Consider the following 26,933-nt stretch of genomic DNA (forward strand, 5'->3'; position numbering starts at 1 on the left):
CGGTCTCTGGAGTAGTCAGCGAACTTTTTTTTTTTTTTGAGAGGCAGTCTCGCTCTGTCGCCAGGCTGGAGTGCAGTGGTGTGATCTCGGCTCACGCAAGCTCCGCCTCCCGGGTTCAAGCGATTCCCCTGCCTCAGGAACCCGAGTAGCTGGGACTACAGGCGCGCGCCACCACGCCCGGCTAATTTTTTGTATTTTAGTAGAAACGGGGTTTCACCATGTTGGCCAGGATGGTCTCGATCTCCTCACCGCGTGATACATCCGCCTGGGCCTCCCGAAGTGGTGGGATTACAGGCTTGAGCCACCGCGCCCGGCCCTCAGTGTACTTCCTTATTTTGAGACAGCGTCTCGCTCTGTCGCCCAGGCTGGACGCAGTGGAGCAGTCACGGATCACTGCAGCCTCGACCTCCCGGGCTCAAGCGATTCTCCCACCTTAGCCTCCCAAATTACTGGGACCACACGCTTGCGCCACCACGGCCTGCCATCGGTTCTCATTTCCTTTTCCCATCCTAGTCTTCAAATCAGGCGTCCTTTGAGCGCACGTTTCAGTGTCCTGCGGGGCTCACCAGTGGCCTTCCTCCAGGGCCTCAGGGGAAGTCAGAGGGATCTTTCCCGCCGCTCTACTCCCTCCTCCTCCTCCTCCTCCTCCTCCCATCCCCTCCCCACCCCTCCCTTCTCCTCTCCAGAAACGTCCTCGCTCGTCCGCCTCCGCCGCCTCCCCCACACCCCCGCCCCCAGTGTCGGCTCAGCTCCGCGCCCGGCCGGCCAACCGGTAGCTCCGCTCTGGGCGCGTCACAGTAGCGCCGTCGCGGCCCCGCCCCTGGGTGCAAGACGCAGAAGCTCCGCCCTACCGCGGTCCTTGCGTCCTTCCGGCTCAGTCGTGGAAGCAGGACTGCGCCGCGTCTTCCTTAAGGTGGGGTTCGGGGTGGCACCGAATCTCTGTCACGCCGGCAGGTAGCAGCGGGGTGGGGACGCGGGCTCCTTGGGCTTCTGTTTCCGGGTGCCCAGGGCAAAGGGCCGAGCCGGGGAGTAGGGCCCAGTCGGGGCCTGGCACGCCGGGAGCAGGAGGGCTTCCGGCAAAGCCGCGTGCTCTCGACGGGCAGGCGCTAAGGACTGGGGCCGGCAGCGCGCCTGACCCCGCCCCTCGTAGTCCCCGCCCCGTGCTCGCAACCGGGGGTTTCCATGGTGATGGTCAACAAGCCTCAACTGCCTCTGCTACAACTGCCAAGTTCCCCACGTCCCACCCTCTAGGTGCTCCAAGGGACCACCGGGGTGCCTGATGTGAGAGCGGAAGCGTAGAGACTCGGAGGCCGAGGTGAGGGGTGGCCGAAGTCTCCGAGGTCGAAGGCCGCACACCTGTGACCGAGCGGGGACCGGGTCCCCCTGGGGGTGGGGACCGTGGGCCTGGGATTTGAGAGTGGGGAGACCTTCCGAAGTCCAGGGCCCCGTACCCGGACTACCAGGGGATTGGGCCTATTGGGGTGGGGATCGTGGGGCTAGGGCTGGGATTTGGGATCAGGGAAGAGAGATGTGAGTTTAAGCGTCGCACATCTGGGACCGAGCGAGGACTGCACATAATGAGGGGCCGCGGCGCTGAGATTTGGGGGACGGATTCGAGGTCGAGGGGCCGGTACGTGGGACCGGCGAGAACTGGACTCACTGGGATCGGGAGACAAAGTGTCGGAGGTCGAGAGCTGCACGCCCAGACAGTGGGCCCACGCGGTGAGTGCCGCGGGCTGAGATTTTGGAGTCAGGAGCGGCCGGGAAGACACGGCCGGCCGGTGCGTTAGTTCAGCCTCCTGGTCGGGCGCTGGCGACCACCGGCGGGCTCTGAAAGTGAGAACAGGCCTGGCTCAGTGGGAGGCCCAGCCGGGAGGATCTCTTGAGCCCAAGAGTTCCCGACAAGCCTGGGCAACGTAGTGAAATTCTATCTCTACTAAAAAGTTAAAAAAAAAAAAAAAAATAGAAAGCTACGTGTGGTGGCGCGCGCCTGTTGTCCCAGCTACTCGGGAGGCTGAGGCGGGAGAGTCGCTTGCTCTGAGGAGGTCGAGGCTGCAGTGACAGTGATTGTGCCACTGCATTCCAGCCTGGCCGATGGGAGTGAGACCTTGTCTCAGAAGAAGTAATAACAATAAGTAATAATACCTGAATAAAATGAAAGCCGCGCGCTCACGTGGCTGCAGGCGCCTGAGAGTTGCACAAGACTTCCTTGTGGGGAGTTGGCTCCGCCCTCCTCCCACGCCCGGTTCCCGGAGCCTTAGCTCTCTGCCCTCGGCCCTTTTTCTTCCTCGGCGGCGCCGCGTGTCCTCGTAGCGCGGTCTCTGTGTTGGTCTCCTGCTCCTAGAGGTATCGTGTTTGTATCTGGGGTGAAAATCTGACTCGTGCGCGCTCTTCGGCTTAGTCGTCCCTTTTTTTTCCTTCTGCTTGTGTGTATGAAGCATTTTCGTCGATTCCGCCCTGCTCCTAGGAAACTTGCGGAAGGGGCCAGGCTCCTGCTGCGCCGGCTGCCCGGCTCCCCCAACCGCAGAGTCGTGGACCAGGGTTTTGAGGAGCAGGGCACCCGACTCGCCCTCCCCGCCAGACCGCCCAGGTCGCGAGGACCTCTCCCGCTAGGTGCCTGGGATCCCTGCTCGGCTCCGCGTGTGTCCCGGCGGGAGGGTGGAAGGAGAGCCGAGCTCGGCCATTGCCCACAGGGCGCCCTTCGCTGCGGCTTTTCGGTCTCCAAGCGGCTCGGGGACGAGCTAACGCGCCTCTTTAGTTTTCGAAACTGCTCGCGGGCGCTGGGGGCTCGGGCCGGCCATCTGCGTGGCGGGACAGGAGGCGCGCGCTGGCGGCTGCGCGCGAAGGGCAACGGGCGGCGGCGGCGGCTTCCCGGAACCGCGCGGGGCGGGCGCTGCGCCGGGGTCAGGGCCACAGCCTTAGGCGGCAGGGAGTTCTGAAAGTGTTGTCTTCAGTCGTTCCTTTCAGAAAGTCATCTTAATTCTTCCAAAAATATACACATATAATTCTTTCTACTTCGTTATATTTTTAAATGTTAGATACGTGGTTGTCTTTGAATTCCTAGTAAGATAAAAATTTACTGGGTTCTCTAGGTAGGTGAAAGATATCTTAAGTGCTTAAGTGCTAAAAAGTGACTCGTTGCTCTTACAGAATTTATAACTATAAAAAGACATTACTATTTTAATGAATGTAAAGAGAGAGATTGCTTTATTCCTAAGCAAGAAGATCTTTTGCCTTGTAGGTATTACATTCCGGTGTGCATTCTGTAGATTAGAGTCACTACTGGCCGGGCGAGGTGGCTCACGCCTGTAATCCCAGCATTTAGGGAGGCCGAGGTGTGGGAGAATCGCTTGGGCCTCAGAGACCGACCCCGTCTCTATATTATTTTTTGAGACAGGGTCTCACTTTGTTGCCCAGGCTGGAGTGCAATGGTGTGATCTCGGCTCGCTGCCGAGATCCTCCTGTGCTCAAGGGGTCCTCCCACCTCAGCCGCCGAGTATCTGGGACCACGGGCATTCTCCAGCACGCCCGGCAAATTTTTGTATTTTTTGTACGGATGGGGTCTCCTTATGTTGCCCAGATTGATTTTCAAACTTTTGTGCTCAAGCGATTCTCACGCCTCTGCCTCCCGAAGTGCTGGGATTACAGGTGTGAGCCATCATGCCCAGCCACTTTTTGTAAACTGGCAAGTTTTCTGTTAAGGGTAGCGTTACAAAGCTTTATTCAGGTAAAAATTGCAATTTATTTAAGGGAAAATAGTGAGTAAATAAAAAGTTACTTCTCCCACGTGGCCAGAACCTTGGAAAGCCTGGAGGCAAATGAGGGCCTAGTGTGGGTAGATGCCTGCAGGGGCTGCAGAAATGTGACAGGCCCTTTCCGTGGAGGTGACTTCTCTAATTCCCTCTCAGCCACTGAGCTCTGGTTCTCTGCTCTTTGGGAGAACCACATTAGTTGACTCTTACTAGGTCCTAGAAGTTTTACTCCATTTTTTCATTACATGCTCAGGACTACTGTAAAAGGGGTTGCTATTAGCCCCATGTTTAAGATGAGAAAATGGAGGTTGGGAGAAGTCACGTGCCCAGGGACACAATTGGGACTGGGTCCCAAGTTGGACCGGGACACCCCTCCCCTGCCGGGGCCCTTGCCCTGTCTTAGTTCCCCTGAGCTACGGTTCTTGTGGAGGGCAACAGGGTGGGCAGAGGGAGAACTGAGCTCAGCCAAGACCACCCTGGGTTATTTTACAGCAAATTGCAGACCAATAAGGTGTTTATTAATAAATAAATCCGCAGTATTTCTAAGAATTTTTAAAACCTAACCATGATACTGTTATACCTAAAAATATATTCCAAAATACCAAGTTTCCAGGGTTTAAATGTGTCCGTATTAAATATTTTAAACAACTGGTTAGTTTGAGTCAGGATCCAAAGTCACACCTTATATTTTGTAGATAATTTTTTAAATTCAGAGCAGCACTGTCCGATAGAAATATAATGTATGCTATAAATGTAATCTTATATTCTCTCTCTTTTTTTTTTTTTTTTTTTGAGAGGGAGTCTCGCTCTGTCAGCTCACTGCAAACTCCGCCTCCCGGGTTTTACGCCATTCTCCTGCCTCAGCCTCCCGAGTAGCTGGGACTACAGGCGCCCGCCACCTTGCCCAGCTAGTTTTTTGTGTTTTTTAGTAGAGACGGGGGTTTCACTGTGTTAGCCAGGATGGTCTTGATCTCCTGACCTCGTGATCCGCCTGTCTCGGCCTCCCAAAGTGCCGGGATTACAGGCGTGAGCCACTGCGCCTGGCCAATCTTATATTCTCTAGTGGTAAAAGGAAACGTGATTCATTGTATTAATAATTTAACCTAATATGTATCCACTATTAAAACACTTTCGTTTCTCCATGATCTTGACTAAAATAATTAAAAACAATCCTGTGAACCTGTCAAAATCCAATGAGTTTTACACATACACATTTCAGGTGTGGTGAATGGATGCTGTATCAGTGATCATCTAGAGGTTCCCGTTTCTTAAAAGGCCCCAATTCCCCATTATATTTGTCCGGTTGTCTTGCAGCATTCCTTCCCCACACTTCGCATTTTTCTGATTGTTTTTCCCTGGTGGCCTTTGAGTCTCTGTTCTTTATATTTCCTGTAAAGTGATAGTTACCTCTAGAAGTGGTGTTGGTTTTGGTTTTATTTTTGTTTTTAAAACATAGTTTTGGTTTTGTTGCCCAGGCTGGAGTGCAATGGCGTGATCTTGACTCACTGCAACCTCCGCCTCCTGGGTTCAAGCAGTTCTTTTGCCTTAGCCTCCTGAGTAGCTGGGATTACGGGCGTATTTTTAGTAGAGACAGGGAATCACCTTGTTGGTCAGGCTGGTCTCGACCTCCTGACCTCAGGTGATCCACCTGCTTCAGCCTCCCAAAGTGCTGGGATTACAGGTGTGAGCCACCACACCCAGCCTGGAGGTAGTTTTGATTCAGATGAGAGTTTTTGGAAAGAATACTTAGTTGAGGTGCTGTGCTCCTACTAGAGGCACATATTGGTTGGTATTTTCTCTTTTGTCATGTTACAGCAGCTATTAATGATCATTACCTAGATCTATTATTATCTTAAATGGTTTCCAAATTAGTGATATTTTAATAATCGATTCCTTCTCATTTATTAGCAGGAACACTTTTATAAGATAACTCCTTCAATGATCATTTGATCACTCTAAGATGTACTTTTGTTTTCCCTTTTTTTTTTTTTTTTTAAAGAGACGGAGTCTCACTCTGTCACCCAGGCTGGGGTCAGTGGCAGGATCCGGGCTCACTGCAGCCTGAGCCTCCTGGGTTCAAGCGATTCTCAGGCTCATGAGCAGCTGGGATTACAGGCATGCAGCACCACCACGCCCATCTAATAGTAGAGATGGTTTCACCATATTGGCCAGGGTGTTCTCAAGTGATCTGCCTGCTTTGGCCTCCCAAAGTGCTGGGATTACAGGCATGAGCCACCCACATTTTGTTTTTGTTTTTGTTTTTCTAGAAAGGGTTTCATTTTGATGCCCACACTGGAGTGCCATGGTGCGAACAGAGCTCACTGCAGCCTTGACCTCCTGGGCTCGGGCAGTCCTCCTACCTCAGCCCCCCAAGTAGCTGGGAATACAGGTGTGTGCCACATGCCCAGCTAATTTTTTTGTTTTTTTTTTTTTTTGTAGAGAAGGGGTTTTGCTATGTTGCCCAGGGTGGTCTCCTGAGCTGAAGTGATCTGCCCACCTCGGCCTCCCAAAGTGCTAGGATTACAGGTTTGAGCCACAGTACATGGCCGCGTTTCTTCCTTGACATAAATTCAGTTTAGCATTTCTCATAAAACATTAAAAAATTACCTCTGTAGTTTGTCCCCATTGATACATCAGTATGATAAATTGCAGTGATTGAGTTTGAAATGATCAACTACACTTGCATTCCTGAAATAAACCCAACTTGGTCATAATATTGCTTTATATAGTGCTGGATTTGGTTGACGGATACTTGGTTTGGACTTTCGCATCTGAGTTCTTGAGTGAAATTAGCCTATGATACTTGATGAACTAATTGTAAACTCTTTTGGAAATGAAAAAATCAATTCCAAGTTCATTGTAGATCTAAGTGTAAAAATTTAGGTAAAAACATCAGCGCTTTGTAAGTTCAGATAACCATATGGGCTTGGGCTAGGAAAAAGATCTCTTGAAAATGACACAGACTGGGCGAGGTGGCTCACACCTTTAATCCCAGCACTTTGGGAGGCTGGGGCAGGCGGATTGCTTGAGGCCAGCCATTCCAAGACCAGCCTGGCCAATGTGGCAAAACCCCATCTCTACTAAAAATACAAAAATTTGCTGGGGGTGGTGGTGTGCATCTGTAATCCCAGGCTGAGGCAGGAGAATTGCTTGACCTCAGGAGGTGGAGGTTTCACTGAACTGAGATCGTGTTCCTGCACACCAGCCTGGGTGACAGAGCCAGACTCCGACTCAGAAGAGAAAAAGTGACACAGACCAGGCAACATAGTACACCTGTAATCCCAACACTTGGGAGGTCAAGGTGGAAGAATGAGTTTGAGCTCAGGAGTTCAAGACCAGCCTGGGCAAGATGGCAAGACCCTATCTTTTCAAAAAAGAATTTTTAATTAGCCAAATATGATAGCAAACACTTGTAATGCCAGCTACTTGGCAGGCTAAGTGGGGAAGATCCCTTGAGCCTAGTAGATGGAGGATGCAGTGAGTTGTGATTGCACTACTGCATACCAGCCTGAGCAAGAAAGCAAGACCGTTTAAAAAAAACACACACACATACACAAAGCCATCATAATTAAGGAAAGGCATGACAGATTAAGACTCCTATTAGATTTATCCTAACAGTATGCCTCCTGTTAGACAACTCTTCACCTAATACAAATACAGATACTCCTACTTACTATGTTACATCCTGATAAACCCATTATAAGTTATTTGATTAGAATAGGGTCATCTAATAGAATTATGATGTTTATGACAAATACATATCTTTTCTAATTTAAGTTGGTGTTAGATACCATATATGACCCTCTTAAAGTACATAGAATTCAGAAGTTAGTTTTCTTGTGATATTTTTGTCTGGTTTGGTAACATGGTGTATTAGTATGCTAGGGCTGCCATGCAAAGTAATAGAGACTGGTAACAAATTTTCTCACAGTTATGGAAGTTAGAAGTCTTAAGATAAGGGTGTTGATAGGGTTGGTTTCTTTTCAGGCAGGAGAAATAATGTGAATAGTAGGAATTCCAGAAGGAGAAAAAGAAACAGATGGAGGCAGCAAGAGAAATGATAAAGCATAGAAGTGAATTTTCCAGGCTTAAGATCCCTGTTGTTCCCATTAGGATATTTTGAAAAGACACAGCACAGGCGTGTGTTGGTAAAACTCCTAAGTTTAAAGTATAGTGGAAACTGCTTTGGAAAAAATATGTCGTCCAAATCTCTTATCTTCTCCCCCATTGTTTCTGTTTTGATGTTTATTCTACTGGATTTTCCTTTCTTTGAATTCTTTCCTAACTTTTAAATTTGAAACTCGATTTTAGTTCCAGAAAGTTTTTTTTTTTTTGTAATGGAGTGGTATCTGAAGTTGCTCTTTTTTTTCCTGTTAAAATCATTTTGGTTTTTGTTTAGCACTTCTTGTTCCCTGCAACCTGCCGAAGTCTGAGGTGTGATACGTTATTTCTGAGTGCTAGAGCCCCTCTTCTGCAAATTGTCATGTTCCTTTCCTCTTTCCATCTCTCTCTGTTCTCCACAGTTCTCCCAAGGCAGAATGCAGTGGTCCCCTGGACAGCACAGCTCAGGGCCAGCAGTCTCAGCTCAGGGCCTGCTGCTTGGAACCTAAGGTGTCATGTTTCCATGGAGGCTTCAGGAAGAATTCCCATCCCAAGGGATGTACCTTCCTCAAGGGGCTGAGGATACCCCACAGGCCTCCTTTCTGTCCAGTTCCAGGGTTTGACTATGCACCTACTTAGGGACTGCTTGCTCAAGGGAGAGAGAGGTAGAGGAGGTAGTCTGGGAAAAACAAAATTGATCTTCCTATCAGTTATATTTTTGTTTAGTGGAATCTGCACACACCCATTTCTTAGGTAGGCATGAGTATTATTTCCAGTTAGTCCAGGTAATCCAAATAATGACATTTTCCCTCAGTTAAGAACAGATTTTGGCCAGGCGCGGTGGCTCAAGCCTGTAATCCCAGCACTTTGGGAGGCCGAGGCAGGCGGATCACAAGGTCAGGAGATCGAGACCATCCTGGCTAACACGGTGAAACCCCGTCTCTACTAAAAAAATACAAAAAACTAGCGGGGCGAGGTGGCGGGCGCCTGTAGTCCCAGCTACTGAGGCAGGAGAATGGTGTGAACCCGGGAGGCGGAGCTTGCAGTGAGCTGAGATCTGGCCACTGCACTCCAGCTTGGGCGACAAAGCGAGACTCCGTCTCAAAAAAAAAAAAAAAAACATTTTATTTTTAGGAACAGCAGTCTAGTGGCAGTTTTGCTTTTTATTAACATTTTAAGGAACATTTACCTTAGATATCATGATTCTTGAGTCATTTGCAAAATGCAATCAATATCAAATAGCAATGGTTGCTTGTTTTATGATCAGTCAAAATTTGTCCCTTATATTAATTTCAATACAAATAGTATATTTCAAATGTAACATTACATTATACTACTCTTGATGCTTTTTAGTAACACAGCTTTTGAGAAATGAATGCTGAGGGAAGCAGTGTGTTATCCCCCCCAGATTTAGCTATAGCAAGTAAGTGAAAGAACTGATAAGATGGTAATGGAAAACAGCTTTCCTGTTGCATGCAGATCAGAACAGATCCCCTTTGGTGGATAAAAATGTAGTAATAATGGAGTAAACATTTAAAATGTTAATATATGCTCCATCTGCAGCTCTCAGTCTGTTTTTTTTTCTTTTCGAGATGGAGTCTTGCTCCATTGCCCAGGCTGGAGTGCAGTGGTGCGATCTAGGCTCCCTGCAAGCTCCGCTTCCTGGGTTCACGCCATTCTCCTGCCTCAGCCTTCCGAGTAGCTGGGACTACAGGCGCCTGCCACTGTGCCTGGCTAACTTTTTGTATTTTTAGTAGAGACAGGGTTTCGCTGTGTTAGTCAGGATGGTCTCAACCTCCAGACCTCGTGATCCGCCCGCCTCGGCCTCCTGAAGTGCTGGGATTACAGGCATGAGCCATCGTGCCCGGCCACATCTCAGTCCTTAATAGCTTTTAGGATAGCTCTGTGTATTGAATTTGGCATGTTGTGTGAATTGGGTTAGAATTCTCACACTTCAGATCCATGTGCCCTTGAAAAATTAAGTACAAATGTGTGCGTTGGTGCATTTTTTGTAATGGAATTAGTGTCTTGTATCATAATTCTTGAGTTCATGACAGCAGGAAGTACTTAAGAGTCACAATAGGGATTTTATAAAACTGCTGGGTTGGAAGAGACTTTTGAGGCCATTAAGTCCAATTTTCAATATCATTTCCAACAGAAAAGGAAGACATCCATAACAAATAGGTCTATGATCTGCTCACATACTATATACCATGATGGGGAATTTTTGCCCCCAAGACCCATCTTGTGCTTCTCGTGTGGTGAACAGACGTGAGCAGCAGCAGCAGCAGCTGTATCCTAAATTTTCTTCAATCGAAAGAATTCACCACAAAATAAGAATATGAATACAAAGCATCCAGCACCAAAATGTATCCTAGTAAAGGGCTTTGGGTAAAAAATATAAATAATTTGAACAAGTATCCAGAGGGGAAATAATGTACAGAAGGAAAAAAGAATAATGGGCTTTTAACTTGTCTTTTTTTCCCCCTCATTTTTATTTTTCCTATATAGAGATGGATGGGGGTCTCACTATATTGCCCAAACCAGTCTCGAACTCTCTTGAGCTCAAGTGATCCTCCCACCTCGGCCCCCCAAAGTGCTGGGATTACAGGCATGAGCCACTGCTCCTGACCAGCTTCTACTTTAAACCCCAGCTATTTATCAAGGAAAAAAGAATTTCCCTTCTTTCTACATGAAATTCATCACTCAGTGTTCCCACTCACCCATGCTCCTGTTGAAATGTCACCTCCTCAGAACCCCAATCTGAGCTAATCCCTATTTTCCATTTTTTGTTCATTCCAAAATTTGTCGTCATATATTTGTACATTTCTTGATTTCCTACTCCACTGTTACTGGACCCACCAAGGCAGAAACTGTGTCTCTTTACCACTACAGTTCCTGTATCTTTTAGGTGCGCAGTATTTCTTGGTGAGTCAGTCAATTTCCAGATTCAGTCTTTTTTCTCCTTTCACATTCTTCAATTCCCAGCAGTCTTCCTAGACTTATTTCATTCCCTCCCATCTTGTCTCTATGTATCTATTCCCACCATTCATTTTCCAGATAGCATCTAGACTGTTAAAAAGCAAAACTCCAATCACACCACATTCCATTAAATGCCTTCCCACTGGCCTTTGAACAGTAAACCAGGCCTTTAAGGCTATGTCATCTCCTACCATTGATCTCAGACCTAGCTGCAGTTGCACAATAAGACCCCTGGCTCAAGTCTTGTGCACACATTGTTCCCTCACAGGCAGGAACCCTATGGTGACTGATCAGTAATTAAAACTTGCCTTGGGCCAGGCACAGTGACTCACCCCTATAATCCCAGCACTTTGGGAGGCCAAGGTGGATCAGTTGAGCCCAGGAGTTACAGACCAGTCTAGGCATCATAGAGAGACCTCGCCTCTACTAAAAAAGGAAAAAATTAGCCCGGCTTGGTGGCATGCAACTGTAGTCCCAGCTACTTTGGGGAGGCTAAGGTGGGAAGATCACTTGAGCTCAGGATGTTGAGGCTAATGTGCCTGTCACCCAGATTCAGCAGTTACTAATCATGGACAGTTATTCTCCGTCTTCCCACCTACTACTTTGTGGACAACTTCAAACAAATCCAAGCCATCACAGATACTTCAAGATGGATTTCTAAAACTTAATTGCTTTATTTTATAACATAACCATAATTCTGTGGGTTCTTTTATCTGGAACTATTCTGAGGGAAGGACTGGCTCATTTGTCCTTGTAGTTTTTACATCACTATATGCAGTATGTTACTGTTCCCTGTAATTCCTGTCATCTAGTAAGTGCATTGTAAAGACTTGTTTTCTCTCACTTTTACAGACAGTTATATTAGCCCGGCGTGGTTGCATGCCTGTGGTCCTAGCAACTCAGGAGGCTGAGGTTGGAGGCTCGCTTGAGCCTGGGAGGTTGAAGCTGCAGTGAGCCAAGATCATGCCACTGCATTCCAGCCTGAGCAACTGAGTCAGACCCTGTCTCAAAATAATTCTGTTAAAAATGTCAAACAGGCCGGGGTGCGGTGGCTCACGCCTGTATTCCCAGCATTTTGAGAGGCCAAGGTGGGTGGATCACAAGGTCAAAAGTTGGAGACCAGCCTGACCAACATGGTGAAACCCTGTCTCTACGAAAAACACAAAAATTAGCTGGGCATGGTAGCGTGTCCCTGTAATCCCAGCTACTCAGGAGGCTGAGGCAGGAGAATTGCTTGAACCTGGGAGGGGAGGTTGCAGTGAGCCGAGATCGCACCATTGCACTCCAGCCTGGGGGACAGAGTGAGACACTGTGTCAAAAAAAAAAAAAAAAAAAAAAAAAACATGTCAAACAGGCCAGGCGTGGGGCTGGTTGCCTGTAATCCCAGCCCTTTGGGAGAGAGGCGGGGCGATCACAAGGTCAAGAGATCAAGACCAGCCTAGCCAACATAGTGAAACCTCGTCTCTATTAAAAATACAAAAAGTAGCTGGGTACAGTGGCATGGGCCTATAGTCCTAGCTACTCGGGAGGCTGAGGCAGGAGAATCGCCTGAACCCAGGAGGCAGAGGTTGCAGTGAGCCGAGATCATGCCACTGCACTCCAGCTTGGGCGACAGAGTGAAGACTCTCTCAAAAAACAAAAACCAAAAAAAAAAAAAGTCAAACATACACAAAAGTAGAAACAAGTGTAATGAAACTCTGCATCAGGAGCTTTAATAATTACTAGCTCATAGCACATCTTCATGTGTATTTCCACTTTCCAAGTAATCTGAAACATATTCGAGAAATCAGTTATCTGCAAATATTTGTGGCTCTAAAAAGGGTCTTTTTTTTTTTTTTTTTTTTTTTTGAGATGGAGTCTCGCTGTGTCCCCCAGGCTGGAGTGCAGTGGCCGGATCTCAGCTCACTGCAAGCTCCGCCTCCCGAGTTTACGCCATTCTCCTGCCTCAGCCTCCCGAGTAGCTGGGACTACAGGCGCCCGCCACCTCGCCCGGCTAGTTTTTTTTTGTATTTTTTAGTAGAGACGGGGTTTCACTGTGTTAGCCAGGATGGTCTCTATCTCCTGACCTCGTGATCCGCCCGTCTCGGCCTCCCAAAGTGCTGGGATTACAGGCTTGAGCCACCGCGCCCAGCCTAAAAAGGGTCTTTTAAAGAAATAAAATTACAGCATAATTACAACAAAATTTATAATTCCGTAATATAAAATATCACTGCTTATATTATCGAAATTGCTTTATAATTGTTCTCCAGGTCATTTGAATTAAGATTCAGAGGTCCACAAATTTGCGTGGTTAAAAGTTTTAGGAATTGCGTTCTAAAAATTGTTTTTCAAAGATTTTTTTTCAAAATCTTTTACGTGTATCCACGGTCAAATGTACAAACCAAGGCACCTCCTCTAGTTCCAATTTAGAGGCGGCCTCCCGGAGAAAGGCTGTCTAACTTGCTGGCTTCTCTTCCACTCTGCAGTGCCCGCCCCTCCCCGTGGCTGGCACTCTGGACTTTCCCCAGGTCGCGCTCGCGCCCAGCTCCCTCCGGGAGAACTCGGAGAACTATCTTTCCGCTGCCCTGACTCTCCTTCCCCCACTTCCTGCCTGGGCCCAGCGCGCGGGCCACGGGGCCGCACCTGCAGGCACGCGTTTCCCATTGGTGACATCTTGGCGGGCCCGGCGGTGGCACTTCCTCCCCTACACCCCGTGACCCACGTCCGGCTGCCGGTCTTGAATCACGAGGCCTCCGCTTCCCGGACCCCGGACCCCGCGCCGCCTCGGGGCCGACGGTCCGTCCCTGGCGTGGTGAGCCGCTGCGCGGGCGCACCAGCCCCGCCACTCCAGCCCCGGCCGCCCGGGCCCCAGGTCCTTTTCCGCAGCCCCGGTCGCCCAGAGACGGACCCAGACCTAGGAGCGCCTCTTCCTTCCCTCCCCTCAGCCCCGCTCGGACCGTCGGTCCTGGAGGTCCCGCCCAGGCAGGCTAGCTCGGCGGGCCGGGGAAACAGCCCCCACCCCACCTCGCCGTCGCCCTCACCCTCAGGGCTTCGGAAGCCCGCCAGGCGCCCCCTCCCCTCCCCCTCCTGCGAGGCGCCTTTCCCTCCGGGAGTCCTCCAGTCCCTGCCCCCCCCCCCCCCGCCCCGCTTGCTCCGCCCCCCGCCCGGAAGCTCCCGCCCGAGCCCGCGCAGGCCCTGGGGCCGACCTTCCTGCCGGGCCGGGCGGTCCGAGGCTGCCGGAGCGCCAGGAGGAGGCCGCGGGAACGTCGCCGTCACCTTGTCTCGGGTCCTAGGCGCTGCTTCCCGCCAAAACACGCTTATCGCGCGTCCGGGCCTCCCACCTCGCGGAAGGGGCTCCCCACCACTTGGATTTCTGTTGCAGGTTGAGAACAAAAAGATGCACCTGGACTTTCCCCGGAGCCCTCTGCGTGGTTGAGCTTCGGTGGAATTTCGGGGCTCTTGGCTGCCAGCCGCGCTTGCCTGGTAGCAACAGAAACCAGTCCCTCTCGCCTCGGTGGTAAGTCTTAGAGCATGAAAGTCCGTGGGCCCGACCGGGTGGACTTTGGTTTGAGAGTGGAACTGAGTAATGGGCGCGGCGTGGCTGAACGCGCTCCCAGCCGCCTAGCGAGACTCGTTTCCCGGGGAGCACGGGAGTGTGTCTAGGAGGGGAGGCCAGGGTTCCTCCTCGAGTCCTGTCCTGAACAAAAGAAAACGAGGTGGGTGGTGCTTGAAAGGCCCTGTTTACTCTGCAGATAGCCAGACTAGTAGGACTCCGGCGCGCCTTGTTTATCTTGATTGACTCTGCCTGAAGGCAAGCGTTAATCCCGTCCAACCTGTATCACAGCGAGGAGGTCGTTCGAGAGCGCTTTTTGGAAATGGAGATTCTTAGCCCCCACCCAGATCTGTTTTAGGGTCGCTGTTTTAATTATCTAGGTAGACCGCGTGCAAGCTCGCTCGGAAAACCTCCCGGTCCAGTCACCTTGGGGAGCTGAGCAGCCCTCCCTGCCCCCAGCGGTTTCCTGGTGCTGAGGGCGGGGAGACCAGACTCTTCCCCTGCGTGCGTTGGCGGTGCGCTGTGGCCGTAGTCTACAGGCTCACAGCGGCTGGGTCCATTGGGGTAAATGGGTGTACGTGGGTCTGGCTGCCAGCTTGTGCATGTCCCCAGAGGCCTCAGGGTGTTGGTCTGTGGATCACGCAGGGATAAACTAGGGCAGAAGTGGATCAGATCATTAAGATGACTGGGTTCCACCCTTTAGATCCTTCAACAAGACGATTTCTTGAACCCTTTTGAAAACCTGATTCCAGAGTACTTGAAACTATTTCATCCCTGAATAGGTTTCCTAATAAATGTAATGTTTTCCATTTGTACACCCCCAAAGAGTTTCTTATGTTATAATCACTGGAAGTTTGCAAGACAAGGCAGATGTAGTTGTCTTCATTTTAAGACGTCAGGTTCAGCAAAATTAGTTGATTTTACTAATTCCACATTTCCAAAACTCATGCAGCTTAGTTCTCAGAATTCCATAGCCCTCAGTCCGTGTCCTAGTCCTTTGGGGCAGCGTTATTACTGGGATGTTGGTGATCTAATGATTGTGAAGTATTTTTTAGTGAAGCATATTTCAAAGAAGTTACCCAATAAAACTGGAGGTGTCTTTTGGATGTGTCTCCACACTGCTTACAGAGGTGTTCCTATAACAATTTCTAGCAAGCACCGTTGCCCCATGCTCGTGCTATCCCAGTGAAAGAGGGGTCTTAAGGTCAAATCCCCTGTGGTTGTCACTTCTCCCCCACCCACCTACTTCCCAAGTGCCCTGCCCCTGATGTTTAAATTTCCTCCCAGCACTTAGTGTAGAAACTCAGGAATTGGGCAGAGGCGAGCGGATCACCTGAGGTCAGGCATATTCAGGACCAGCCTGGCCAACACAGTGAAATTTCGTTTCTACTAAAAATACAAAAATTAGCTGCGTGTGGTGACTCATGCCTGTAATACTAGCTACTGAGGCAGGAGAATCTCATCAAGAGTAAATCTCGTCAAGATCAATAAGGCCTTTCCCTTTTGTTGTGCTCTGTATTGCCCTGTGAAAAGATAATACTTCCAAAATGCTGTTAGGCGGATGGGGTGTGGGATATAATTTAAACCCAGGGGCTATGTAAAGGGCTTCCCGGCTATATATCCTGTCCTTACCTGGAGTTCTGATCCCAGAGCCAGTGCCCAGGATCTTGAGACCATACAGCCAATATCGCTCTGTTTTTTTAGGACAGTTCATTACCATCCAGAAGTGTCTCCCATTGAAGGCATCCGCGGTTGTTTTTAAGGTGAGCTATTTTAAGAAGAGCCCTTTTTCAGCTGCAGTATTTATATTTGTTATACTCAAATTTGCTTAGCAGCTTGGAGTGAAAAAAGTTTTGTCACAAACTTTAACCTTGAGCAGGACACCACAGGGCTCTTTTCAGCTTGAGTTTTAGTTAATGAAGAGCCTTAGGACTTCTGAGAAATGGAAAAGAAAACCAATTCTGGAGTAAAAATAAGCAGTAAGTGTGTACACATGTGTTTTGGAAAGGAATGGTCTCTTCACCTTGCCTTCAGAGAGGAAGTCATTTTGCTTCTGAAACATTTCCTGGTGCAAAACACGACATGTAAGAGATTAGGCATTTTAAGTAATTCTTCTATGAAATGTGTTTTTTTGTTTTTGTTTTTTGATGCTGCTTGTATGTCTTTTTCAGCCTAGCCAGGCAGGCTACTGCATTCTTGAGGAAGGTGTTGACCCCCCCTGCACATGGGCAGCAGTTAATCCTGGCTAATCTTGGGCCAGCTGGGTCAAGCCTGTGCTGAGGATGGGGTCATGGTGACCAACAAAACAGGCACAAGTGTCTCCCCAATAGGCTCCCATTGTGGGTTTGAAGGCCCCTTTAACAACACAGCAAGAGTGCTGTGGTAGTGTAGAGCATGAGACTTAATTTGGATAACGTGAAGACATTTGAGAAAGGTGGTGTATTTGAGCTTAGACCTTAAGGATTAGTGGGATTTAGGTAGACAGAAGGTTGAACAGAGTATATTTGGGGAGAGAATTAACCATGAGTGTCAACTATGTGCGTCACATCCCTGAAGGAGCAGAGAGCTTGGCACATTCCAGGAGAAAAAAGGAAGTGAAGTGAGCTTAGGTAGAAGAGTGTTGCAGGCAAAAGTTGCAAGGCCTGAGGGACCCAACTGGTCCTTGTTCTGAGGTCCATGGGAAACCACTGAGGACTTGGAAGCAGGACAGTGATGAGTTTTAAAAGTACACCTGAGCCGTAGATGGGCTTGCCGTAAGGCTTAGCCACTGTGCTTGGAAAACATGGGTTTTTTTGTTTGTTTTTTGTTTTGTTTTGTGGAGATGGAGTTTTGCTCCTGTTGCCCAGGCTGGAGTGCAGTGACACAATCTTGGCTCACTGCAACCTCTGCCTCCTGGATTCAAGCGATTCTCCTGCCTTAGCCTTTCTGAGTAGCTGGGATTACAGGCATGCACCACCATGCCTAGCTAATTTTGTATTTTTAGTAGAGATGAGGTGTCTCCATGTTGGTCAGGCTGGTCTTGAACTCCTGACTTCAGGTGACCCGCCTGCCTCCCAAAGTGCTGGGGATTACAGGCCTATGCTTGGAATACTTTAAAAGAGATCAGTAGCTTGGAATTGGCTGTTTGTACATACAGGAATTAGAATAGGAGAAATACAATATGAGATAAAATGACGATAACTCACAAAGAAAAGAATTACTGAGTTCATAAGCTGCCATTACAATGTGTTAGGAACAGTGTAGAGCTGTGAGGCACCTTTATTGCTGAGGAAGTCAAGGAGTTGAATAGGATTTAGGGATGAGGATACTGTGGAGAATGGGATCACCCAAGGGAGTTGATGAGTTGATTGGATTTGAGGGCTTGAGAGAAGGTCAGGGATTATTCCAGTTTCCTTCTAGGGCCTCTGGGTGCAGATAGGGGCAGTCATGCTGCTATTGGAGTGTGACAGAAGAGAGAATATGAGGTTCAGTTGTGGCACAGAGGAGAACCTGTGGAGTAGAGTTGTATCTACCCGTCTAGGCTTCAGGGAGCCAAAGACTGGAGGCTTGCATATCTTCTGACACTGGAGATGATTATGGAGACCCTGGGAGTAGGTGGGGCCACTGAGAAGAGGACTGGGCCCAAGCCCAATTCCCTATGGTTAAGGAAGGACTCAGAGACTAAGAGTGTCTAAGGAATTGACCGGAAAACCAAGAGTAATTGCCAACAGGAGTGAGAGAGAGGATTTCCGGGAAGGAATGGTTAAGATGAAAATATTTGCTCTTTTTCTTGCCATGAAGATCTGTATAGTAGGATCATGTAGTTTTTTTAAATTTGTTTTTGACACAAGTCTCGCTCTGTCACCGAGGCTGCAGTGCAGTGGCACGATCTGGACGATCTCAGCTCACTGCAACCTCTGCCTTCCCGGTTCAAGCGATTCTCCTGCTTCCGCGTCCAGAGTAGCTGGGATTACAGGTGCCCGCCATATGCCCAGCTAAATTTATTTATTTATTTATTTTTGATAGAGTCTTGCTGTTTCGCCCAGGCTGGAGTTCAGTGACGCAATCTTGGCTCACTGCAAGCTCTGCCTCCCAGGTTCATGCCATTCTTCTGCCTCAGCCTCCCGACTAGCTGAGACTACAGGCACCCGCCACCACACCTGGCTAATTTTTTGTATTTTTAGTGGAGACGGAGTTTCCCTATGTTGGCTAGGCTGGTCTGGAACTCCTGACCTCAAGTGATCTGCCTGCCTTAGCCACCCAAAGTGTTGGGATTACAGTCGTGAGCCACTGCGCTCAGCATAGGTGTCCACCACTATGCTCGGCTAATTTTGTATTTTTGGTAGAGGCAGGATTTCACCATTTTGGTCAGGCTGGTCTTGAACTCCGGACTCTGGTGAGCCACCGCTCTTGACCTTGATCATGCAGTTTTAATGGTGGGGAGTAGAAGTGACAGTAGAGACCTTTTGACAAGATTTTACTGAACAAATCAACAAGTAGCTAGAGACAAAGTTGGCACAGGGGAGGTATGGCATGATTGGGTAGAACTGAGCATGTTTAATTACCAAGTAGACAGTGCTCAGTGGAGAAAGGGGAGAGAAAGAAAAAAAAGCATGGACCCAGGGTATGTGAGGTTGGTCCCAGAGCAGAGCTGTTCATAATGTCCGTTGTAAGGGGCCCACTACTTGATTACAAACTCCTAGACTCTGACTTAACTTCACAAAGTCCGCTTACTTCACAAAGTCCGCTTCCCAGAGTAATGTCGACCAGCTGGAGAGGAGGTGAGAATCTGTAAGGCTGCCCCAGACATCTGAAGGGCTTTGGACAAGCTTCTTTGAGACGGAGTCTCACTCTGTCGCCCAGGCTGGAGTGCAGTGATGTGATCTTGGCTCACTGCAACCTCTGCCTCCCAGGTTCAAGCGATGCTCCTGCCTCAGCCTCCCAAGTAGCTGGGACTACAGGCACCCGCCACCACGCCAGGCTAATTTTTTGTATTTTTAGTCGAGACAGGGTTTCACCGCGTTAGCCAGGATGGTCTCGATCTCCTGACCTCGTGATCCACCCACCTCAGCTTCCCGAAGTGCTGGGATTACAGGCGTGAGCCACCACACCCAGTCTAGTGTTTTGTATTTTTGGTTGAGGCACGGTTTTGTCTATTGGCCAGGCTGGTCTGGAACTCGTGACCTCAAGTGATCCCACCTACCTCGGCCTCCCAAAGCGCTAGGATTATAGGTTGGAGCCACTGTGCCCGGCCTCACCCTGATTTTCTATGGTATTTGACAACTTGAGGGCAGCATTAGCCACCAGAGAACATTTGGGAATGTCTGGAGACATTTGGTTGTCAGAACAGGAGGTGTAGGGTGCTGCTGGCATCTAGTGGGCAGAGACCAGGCATGCAGCTAAACATCCTACAGTGCCTGGGCCTGCCCCCAGACCACAAAGAACTGTCTGGTCCAAAATGTCAGTAGTCCTGAGGCTGAGAAATCGCAGCCTAGAGGCACCATTTGGCCTGTCTGTGTGCAGCTGAGCCACTCAATACATCCATGGAGTAGTCAGATATTTGTTTGGAATCTTACAGAGAGCTCTGGTTTTACTGGGTGCGTACAGTTAAGGAAGAAGTTCATTGAATGAATTCCATGTATTTTGAGGAAGGAATGTAAAATGATACTTGCTCTAAGCTGGATTATGAAGAATGAGGAGAGAATGAGAGGCCGTATGGATAAGGAAGCCAGGGTCTCTACAAAGGAGGGGGATGTGATTAATAGGGGGTTTCCTGCAGGGAATGGTGAAATCATTGGAGGTGTAGGGTCCAGTAGAAACTGGTTAGTGGAGTATGGCTTTTTCTCCCCTACCCAGAATGATGGCTGGACCGAAGGCTGGGAACAGAACTTGAGGGAGGCCTTCAGATAGTTTCCATGTTTGAGGAGCAAGACCAGGGTATGGTCAAAAACAAAAGGACAGGTGGTGCCTAGGCTGACCCGGTGTTAGGAATGGAATTGCATAAGGAGCCCCACCTGTAATTGTGCAATCCTGGACCCATTATCCCAAGAGACACAATACAAACTTCCCCTGACTTTCCAAGGAGGAGCTTGTGAGCTGTTAGCACAGAATTCCCTCCATGGGCAGGAGAGGAAGAAGCTGCTGTGACCTTCCTCTGCCAGGTCAGCATGTTGTGGTGGCGGTGTGCTGCTTCAGGGGATTTAGATAAGGCCTGGGGAGGAAAGACCATTACATTCTAAGGTGGAGGCTAAACCCTGGTGTTTGTTGCAGACCCAAAGCACAGTTTGAGAATTGGAGATAGGATTATTTATGCCCAATCCTTTGTCCTTCAGGATTATTTTATAAAAGTTGATTGAGTTGATGTACATAGTCAATACATTTGAGGTAGACAATGAGCAATCCAGGTTAGGCTCCCCTTGACTCTCTCCCAGAGGCTTCCATGTTCCACTCATTAGCAAGGGTGATGTCTTTTACTTAGGCTGTATACTTTCAAAGCCCTTGCATTCCAAATCACAGTTCATGAGTAAATGCCGGGTATTTGGTCTTGGTGATGTGTTCAGGATATCACATACTGTTCTGTTTCATTTGTGCCATTATGCTTGTTATTGGGAGAGGAGACGTGTCTTGTTATCTTTGTAATCTGGTGTAGACACAGGCAACTTCAAAAGATTTACACAATTATCCTTTTAGACATTGTCAATTTGAAATAACGAAGCACTGTATGATAAATGTCATCTGCAATGGCTATATCAAACTTTAAAATTACTAATATGCTCAGTCAAAATGGTAACTACTTGTTACTAATTTAGTTTTCCCTGAAGCTAGTGCAGTTGAGCATTTCATTTATTATGAATTTGCTTTTCCTTTTCTTAAATTGCACTTACCTGTACTTTTTGTCTGTTTTTTAAATTGTGGGGTTTTTTTAATGGAACATTTTTCCCCACATGATGAGCCCTATTTCTTGAAAAGACCAGCAGCTTATACCTATTATGCTTGATGTAAAATGACACTTTGAAACATTAGATTTCCAGCTGTGCATAGTGGCGCATGCCTGTGATCCCAGCACTTTGGGCAGCTAAGGCGGGCGGATCACCTGAGGTCAGGAATTAAAGACCAGCCTGGCCAACATGGTGAAACCCCGTATCTACTAAAAATACAAAAAATTAGCTGGGTGTGGTGGCCCTGTAATCCCAGCTACTCAGGAGACCGACACAGTAGAATTTCTTGAACCTGGGAGGCGGAGGTTGCAGTGAGCTGAGATCGTGCCATTACACTCCAGCCTGGGTGACAGATTGAGACGGTCTCAAAACAACAAAAAAAAATTATCTGGGCTTGGCACACACCTGTAATCCCAGCTATTCACGAGTCTGAGGGGAGAGAACCACTGGAACCTGGGAGGCGGAGGTTGCAGTGAGTTGAGATCCGCCACTGCACTCCAGCCTGGGAGACAGAGCAAGACTCCGTCTCAAAAAAAAAAAAAAAAAAAAGCTGGGTGCCGTGGCTCACACCTGTAATCCCAGCACTTTGGGAGGCCAAGGGGAGTGGATCACCTAAGGTTGGGAGTTCGAGACCAGCCTGACCAACACGGAGAAACCCCGTCTCTACTTAAAACAAAAAAAAAATTAGCTTGGCGTGCATGCCTGTAATCCCAGCTACTCAAGAGTCTGAGGCAGGAAAATCGCTTGAACTAGGGAGGCGGAGGTTGCAGTGAGCCAAGATCGTGCCACTGCACTCCATCCTGGGCAACAAGAGTGGAACTCTGTCTCAAAAAAGAAAAAGAAAAAGATTTCCATATACTCCTGTGCTCATTTTGAGCATCACGTTTGACATTGTTCATATAAAAATATGTCTTTGGCCCCATAATACTGCAGTATTTTTCTTGCTTATGGCTATGTTGTATACCCTGGCATCTGGGTCAGCTGCTGCTCTTTCTCAGAAGACTGCCTTCCGGTGTGTGGTTGGCCTTACTTGAGTTTGGACTTCCAGGTGCCATGTACCACCCTGGTGGGAAGGGCATTTCTCAGCCCTCTTGTGATTGCCCTTTCTTCGTGGTGCCCTCTTCCAGATCTTAAGCAAAAGACAGTAATTCTGCTATATTTTATGTGAACCGGTGAATCTGGTATTTAGTTTGAAGTGACGATTTAGGAGCAAAATCATACCTCTGTAGACACTGGAAGCCATTGCTGTCTTGTATCCTGGCAACATTACTGCCAATGAGAAAATTAGAAAGTCTTACCCTATGTTGTGGTTTAAAAACAGCCTGCTGTGTTCCCATCCCTTCTCATGGAAGTAAAAGTATCCTACCATAAACAATCAAATTTACTAAATTTGCTGTTTAACCAAATGTAAGGCCTATAGTTTAGGAAGAACTGAGGTGCTCTTATGAGTGAACTGCCACATAATTATCATGACAAAGGTGGAATAAATGTAACAAGGAAATGCCCTTGCTCTCACCTGACTGAAATTTACATTTCTCTGTGTTCAAGGCACCACGTTCACATGCATCGTCCTGTCTTGTAAACTCCTGATTTGTTTTTCAAACTGCCTATGAGTGATCCTGTAATTTTTTAAGAAACCTGGAGTTAAATCTTAGCTCTCAATTGTATTTGGTATATTTCTTAATGTCTTGCTACCTCTCTCATCTGTAAAATGGGGGAAATTTCTGTTGCATACTTTTGTTGTGCATATTAAATAAATTTGTCTCTTTTTTTTTTTCCAGCCACAAAAAAGCCGCACCCAAGATCACCTGACACCCACCCTGTCAAGTGTCCATGATGCTGGGCCCTGAGGGAGGTGAAGGCTTTGTGGTCAAGCTCCGTGGCCTGCCCTGGTCCTGCTCTGTTGAGGACGTGCAGAACTTCCTCTCTGACTGCACGATTCATGATGGGGCCGCAGGTGTCCATTTCATCTACACTAGAGAGGGCAGGCAGAGTGGTGAGGCTTTTGTTGAACTTGGATCAGAAGATGATGTAAAAATGGCCCTGAAAAAAGACAGGGAAAGCATGGGACACCGGTACATTGAGGTGTTCAAGTCCCACAGAACCGAGATGGATTGGGTGTTGAAGCACAGCGGTCCCAACAGTGCCGACAGCGCCAACGATGGCTTCGTGCGGCTTCGAGGACTCCCATTTGGATGCACAAAGGAAGAAATTGTTCAGTTCTTCTCAGGGTTGGAAATCGTGCCAAACGGGATCACATTGCCTGTGGACCCCGAAGGCAAGATTACAGGGGAAGCGTTCGTGCAGTTTGCCTCGCAGGAGTTAGCTGAGAAGGCTCTAGGGAAGCACAAGGAGAGGATAGGGCACAGGTACATCGAGGTGTTTAAGAGCAGCCAGGAGGAAGTTAGGTCATACTCAGATCCCCCTCTGAAGTTCATGTCCGTGCAGCGGCCAGGGCCCTATGACCGGCCCGGGACTGCCAGGAGGTATATTGGCATCGTGAAGCAGGCAGGCCTGGAGAGGATGAGGCCCGGTGCCTACAGCACAGGCTACGGTGGCTACGAGGAGTACAGTGGCCTCAGTGATGGCTACGGCTTCACCACCGACCTGTTTGGGAGAGATCTCAGCTACTGTCTCTCCGGAATGTATGACCACAGATACGGCGACAGTGAGTTCACAGTGCAGAGCACCACAGGCCACTGTGTCCACATGAGGGGTCTGCCGTACAAAGCGACCGAGAACGACATTTACAACTTCTTCTCTCCTCTCAACCCTGTGAGAGTCCATATTGAAATCGGCCCAGATGGAAGAGTGACGGGCGAAGCAGATGTTGAGTTTGCTACTCATGAAGAAGCTGTGGCAGCTATGTCCAAAGACAGGGCCAATATGCAGCACAGATACATAGAACTCTTCTTGAATTCAACAACAGGGGCCAGCAATGGGGCATATAGCAGCCAGGTGATGCAAGGCATGGGGGTGTCTGCTGCCCAGGCCACTTATAGTGGCCTGGAGAGCCAGTCAGTGAGTGGCTGTTATGGCGCCGGCTATAGTGGGCAGAACAGCATGGGTGGCTATGACTAGTTTTGTTAGGAACATTTGAGTTATTTCAATCAAATTTTCACAGGCAGCCAACAAGCAGTTAAGAGCAGTTATAATAGAGGAAGCTGGGGGACCCATTTTGCACCATGAGTTTGTGAAATCTGGATTAAAAAATTACCTCTTCAGTGTTTTCTCATGCAAAATTTTCTTCTAGCATGTGATAATGAGTAAACTAAAACTATTTTCAGCTTTTCTCAATTAACATTTTGGTAGTATCCTTCAGAGTGATGTTATCCGAGTTTAAGTAGTTTAAGTATGTTAAATGTGGATCTTTTACACCACATCACAGTGAACACACTGGGGAGACGTGCTTTTTTGGAAAACTCAAAGGTGCTAGCTCCCTTATTCAAAGAAATATTTCTCATGTTTGTTCATTCTAGTTTATATTTTCATTTAAGATCCTTTAGGTTAAGTTTAAGCTTTTTAAAAGTTAGTTTTGAGAATTGAGACACAATACTAATACTGTAGGAATTGGTGAGGCCTTGACTTAAAACTTTCTTTGTACTGTGATTTCCTTTTGGGTGTATTTTGCTAAGTGAAACTTGTTAAATTTTTTGTTAACTAAATTTTTTTCTTAAAATAAAGACTTTTTCACAATGACTGGCACAGATTATCTACTCAGCAAAAGATAGCAAAATGGGTGGTTGAAGATAATTCATTTTAATCGTAATGTATTTTAGTGTGAATTTAAAAATTTCATACATCAAATCTATGATCTCCCTTATATTCTTATGATGAGGCTAAATAAAAGTCTAATAAAAATGTTAAATACGTGAATGGTGGAAATGGTGACTAGCAGCACACATTCCGGGAAGCATCAAATAGACACACAGCCCCAGCCACTGGCAACTTACATGCACTGTTCTAAACCATTCGGCATTTCCTGCTGGGCCCTTGATGCTGGAGTCACATCTGTTGATAGCGGGAGAGCTTTAGTTTCAAGTGCTACATTGTGAAAGCCATTATTTTGTTTCTAGTTTTTATAAAATGCTAATTTAAACTTTTTTTTTTTTTTTGGTCACTTTCCTGATTTCTGTAGGGTGCATTTGTTGATTAGGTTATGACAGGATACCCGTTAACAAGCTCAAGACCTGTTTTCAAATTGCTACCCACCTAGGCAACAAAGCAGTGTTGAAATTTAGGCAGCTCTACATACAGCATACAGTATTACTATCATTTTAAACCTTATGCTAAATACAAACCATCAGGACTTTAAAATGTGGAGTTTAAAACCATTCTATGCAAAAATGTTTATTTTCCCCCTTTACTAGCTGTATAGTGTTATGATTTTACAGTATTAAGGGTCTTCATTAGTATCTTAAAGAGTAAATGCTCTTGGTTAAACCCCTGAGAGTTGCATTAAAAATTAAGTCTGTGAAGTATTCAGCCTTTTCTAGCTCCATTGGGCTTCAGAGGCTCAGCTTAGGTATAGTCCTTAGTTCCCGTGTTCTGCGTGCTTGGATGGCCTGATGTGAGGGCAGCAGCATCACCAGGAATGGCAGGATACAAGGATGCAGAGAGGCGCTTGGAAGACTGACATAGGGGAAACCTAGAGAGAACTCTCTTTGCTGTAGCCCTGTTCCGGGATCTCTGCCCACCTGTTGGCCTACCATGCTTCAAATGTCAGCATTGCATGGGGAAGCAGAGGACTATAGGTGAGGGAGACCCGGAGAAACGGTGAAGTTTCCATTGGAAACTGGAGTTTCAGCTGGAAACGGGGCTGGAATGTGGTGAAGATGAGACCTCAGATTTCGTAGAGTGGTGGAGATTTAAAGAGTACCTGCACACCCCTGGAAGTCTGCTAGATTTAGGATGCATGGGTGGAAAGGGCTTCAGGGGATGGGAAAGGGAATGTGTTAGATGACCTGACATCCCAAGGTAACAACATGGACAGCAAACCACGTCGCCTTGCTCCTGGATTGTTAACTCGGGGAGGAGCAAATCTCCCTCTTGATTCCCAGGTTGGGGTCTAGTGGCATGATGCTGGCTCGCTGCAGTGTCAGCCTCCTGTGCTCAAGTTATCCAGTTGTCCTCCCACCTCAGCCTCCCAAGTAGCTGGGACTGGAGTCGCACACCACTATTCCCGGCTAATTTCTGTATTATTTTTAGAGACGGGGTCTCACTATGTTGCTCAGACTGGTCTTGAACTTCTCAGCTCAAGTGAGCTGCATTCTTCGGCCTCCCAAAGTTATAGGATTGCAGGCATGCACCATTGCACCCAGCCAGGCCTATTTCACACAGCCATGCCCATTTGTTAATACTGTCTATGGCTGCCCAGGTGTTACAGCAGGGAGGCAGATGGGTAGTTGTATCAGAGACCACATGGCCCACAAAACCTAAAGTATTTACTGACACTGTTACAGGAAATGTTTTTCAACCTGTGGCCTTGGGCATGACGAGGGCATTCCCTGCAAGGTAAAGGTCAAGGTACTGCATCTTGTTACGTTGTAGAACCCCAAATTCAGGCTTGTGTAGCTGATGCCAAACATCGAGACACGGGTGCTTGGAGATAAAGGTTTATTTGATTTGGCCAAGGTGAGAAATCTGCCT

At 47.9% G+C, this 26,933-nt stretch overlaps 1 protein-coding gene across 12 annotated transcripts; it reads left to right on the plus strand.

Moving 5' to 3' along the window:
• Positions 1 to 798: 798 nt before the first annotated feature.
• On the plus strand, positions 799 to 25,160 carry HNRNPF (heterogeneous nuclear ribonucleoprotein F). 12 transcript variants are annotated; one of them, XM_023198556.2, is made up of 4 exons: positions 799 to 913; positions 14,197 to 14,331; positions 16,072 to 16,130; positions 23,066 to 25,159. In XM_023198556.2, the coding sequence occupies exon 4, from the start codon at positions 23,118 to 23,120 to the stop codon at positions 24,363 to 24,365; it is 1,248 nt and encodes a 415-aa protein (XP_023054324.1). In that variant the 5' UTR covers positions 799 to 913; positions 14,197 to 14,331; positions 16,072 to 16,130; positions 23,066 to 23,117; the 3' UTR covers positions 24,366 to 25,159. The 12 variants fall into 12 exon arrangements, with proteins under 12 accessions (XP_023054324.1, XP_023054327.1, XP_023054330.1 ...); XM_023198562.2 differs by having other exon boundaries at positions 833 to 954; XM_023198560.3 differs by lacking the exon at positions 799 to 913 and adding an exon at positions 1,012 to 1,315 and having other exon boundaries at positions 23,066 to 25,160.
• The last annotated feature ends 1,773 nt before the right edge of the window (positions 25,161 to 26,933 follow it).

This window comes from Piliocolobus tephrosceles, chromosome 9 (assembly GCF_002776525.5).
Source record: "Piliocolobus tephrosceles isolate RC106 chromosome 9, ASM277652v3, whole genome shotgun sequence".
In the NCBI taxonomy this organism is placed as follows: domain Eukaryota; kingdom Metazoa; phylum Chordata; class Mammalia; order Primates; family Cercopithecidae; genus Piliocolobus; species Piliocolobus tephrosceles.

Bases quoted from the DNA above. Each gene is read 5' to 3' on its own strand.
- HNRNPF (XM_023198556.2), top strand. From the start codon at position 23,118: ATGATGCTGGGCCCTGAGGGAGGTGAAGGCTTTGTGGTCAAGCTCCGT.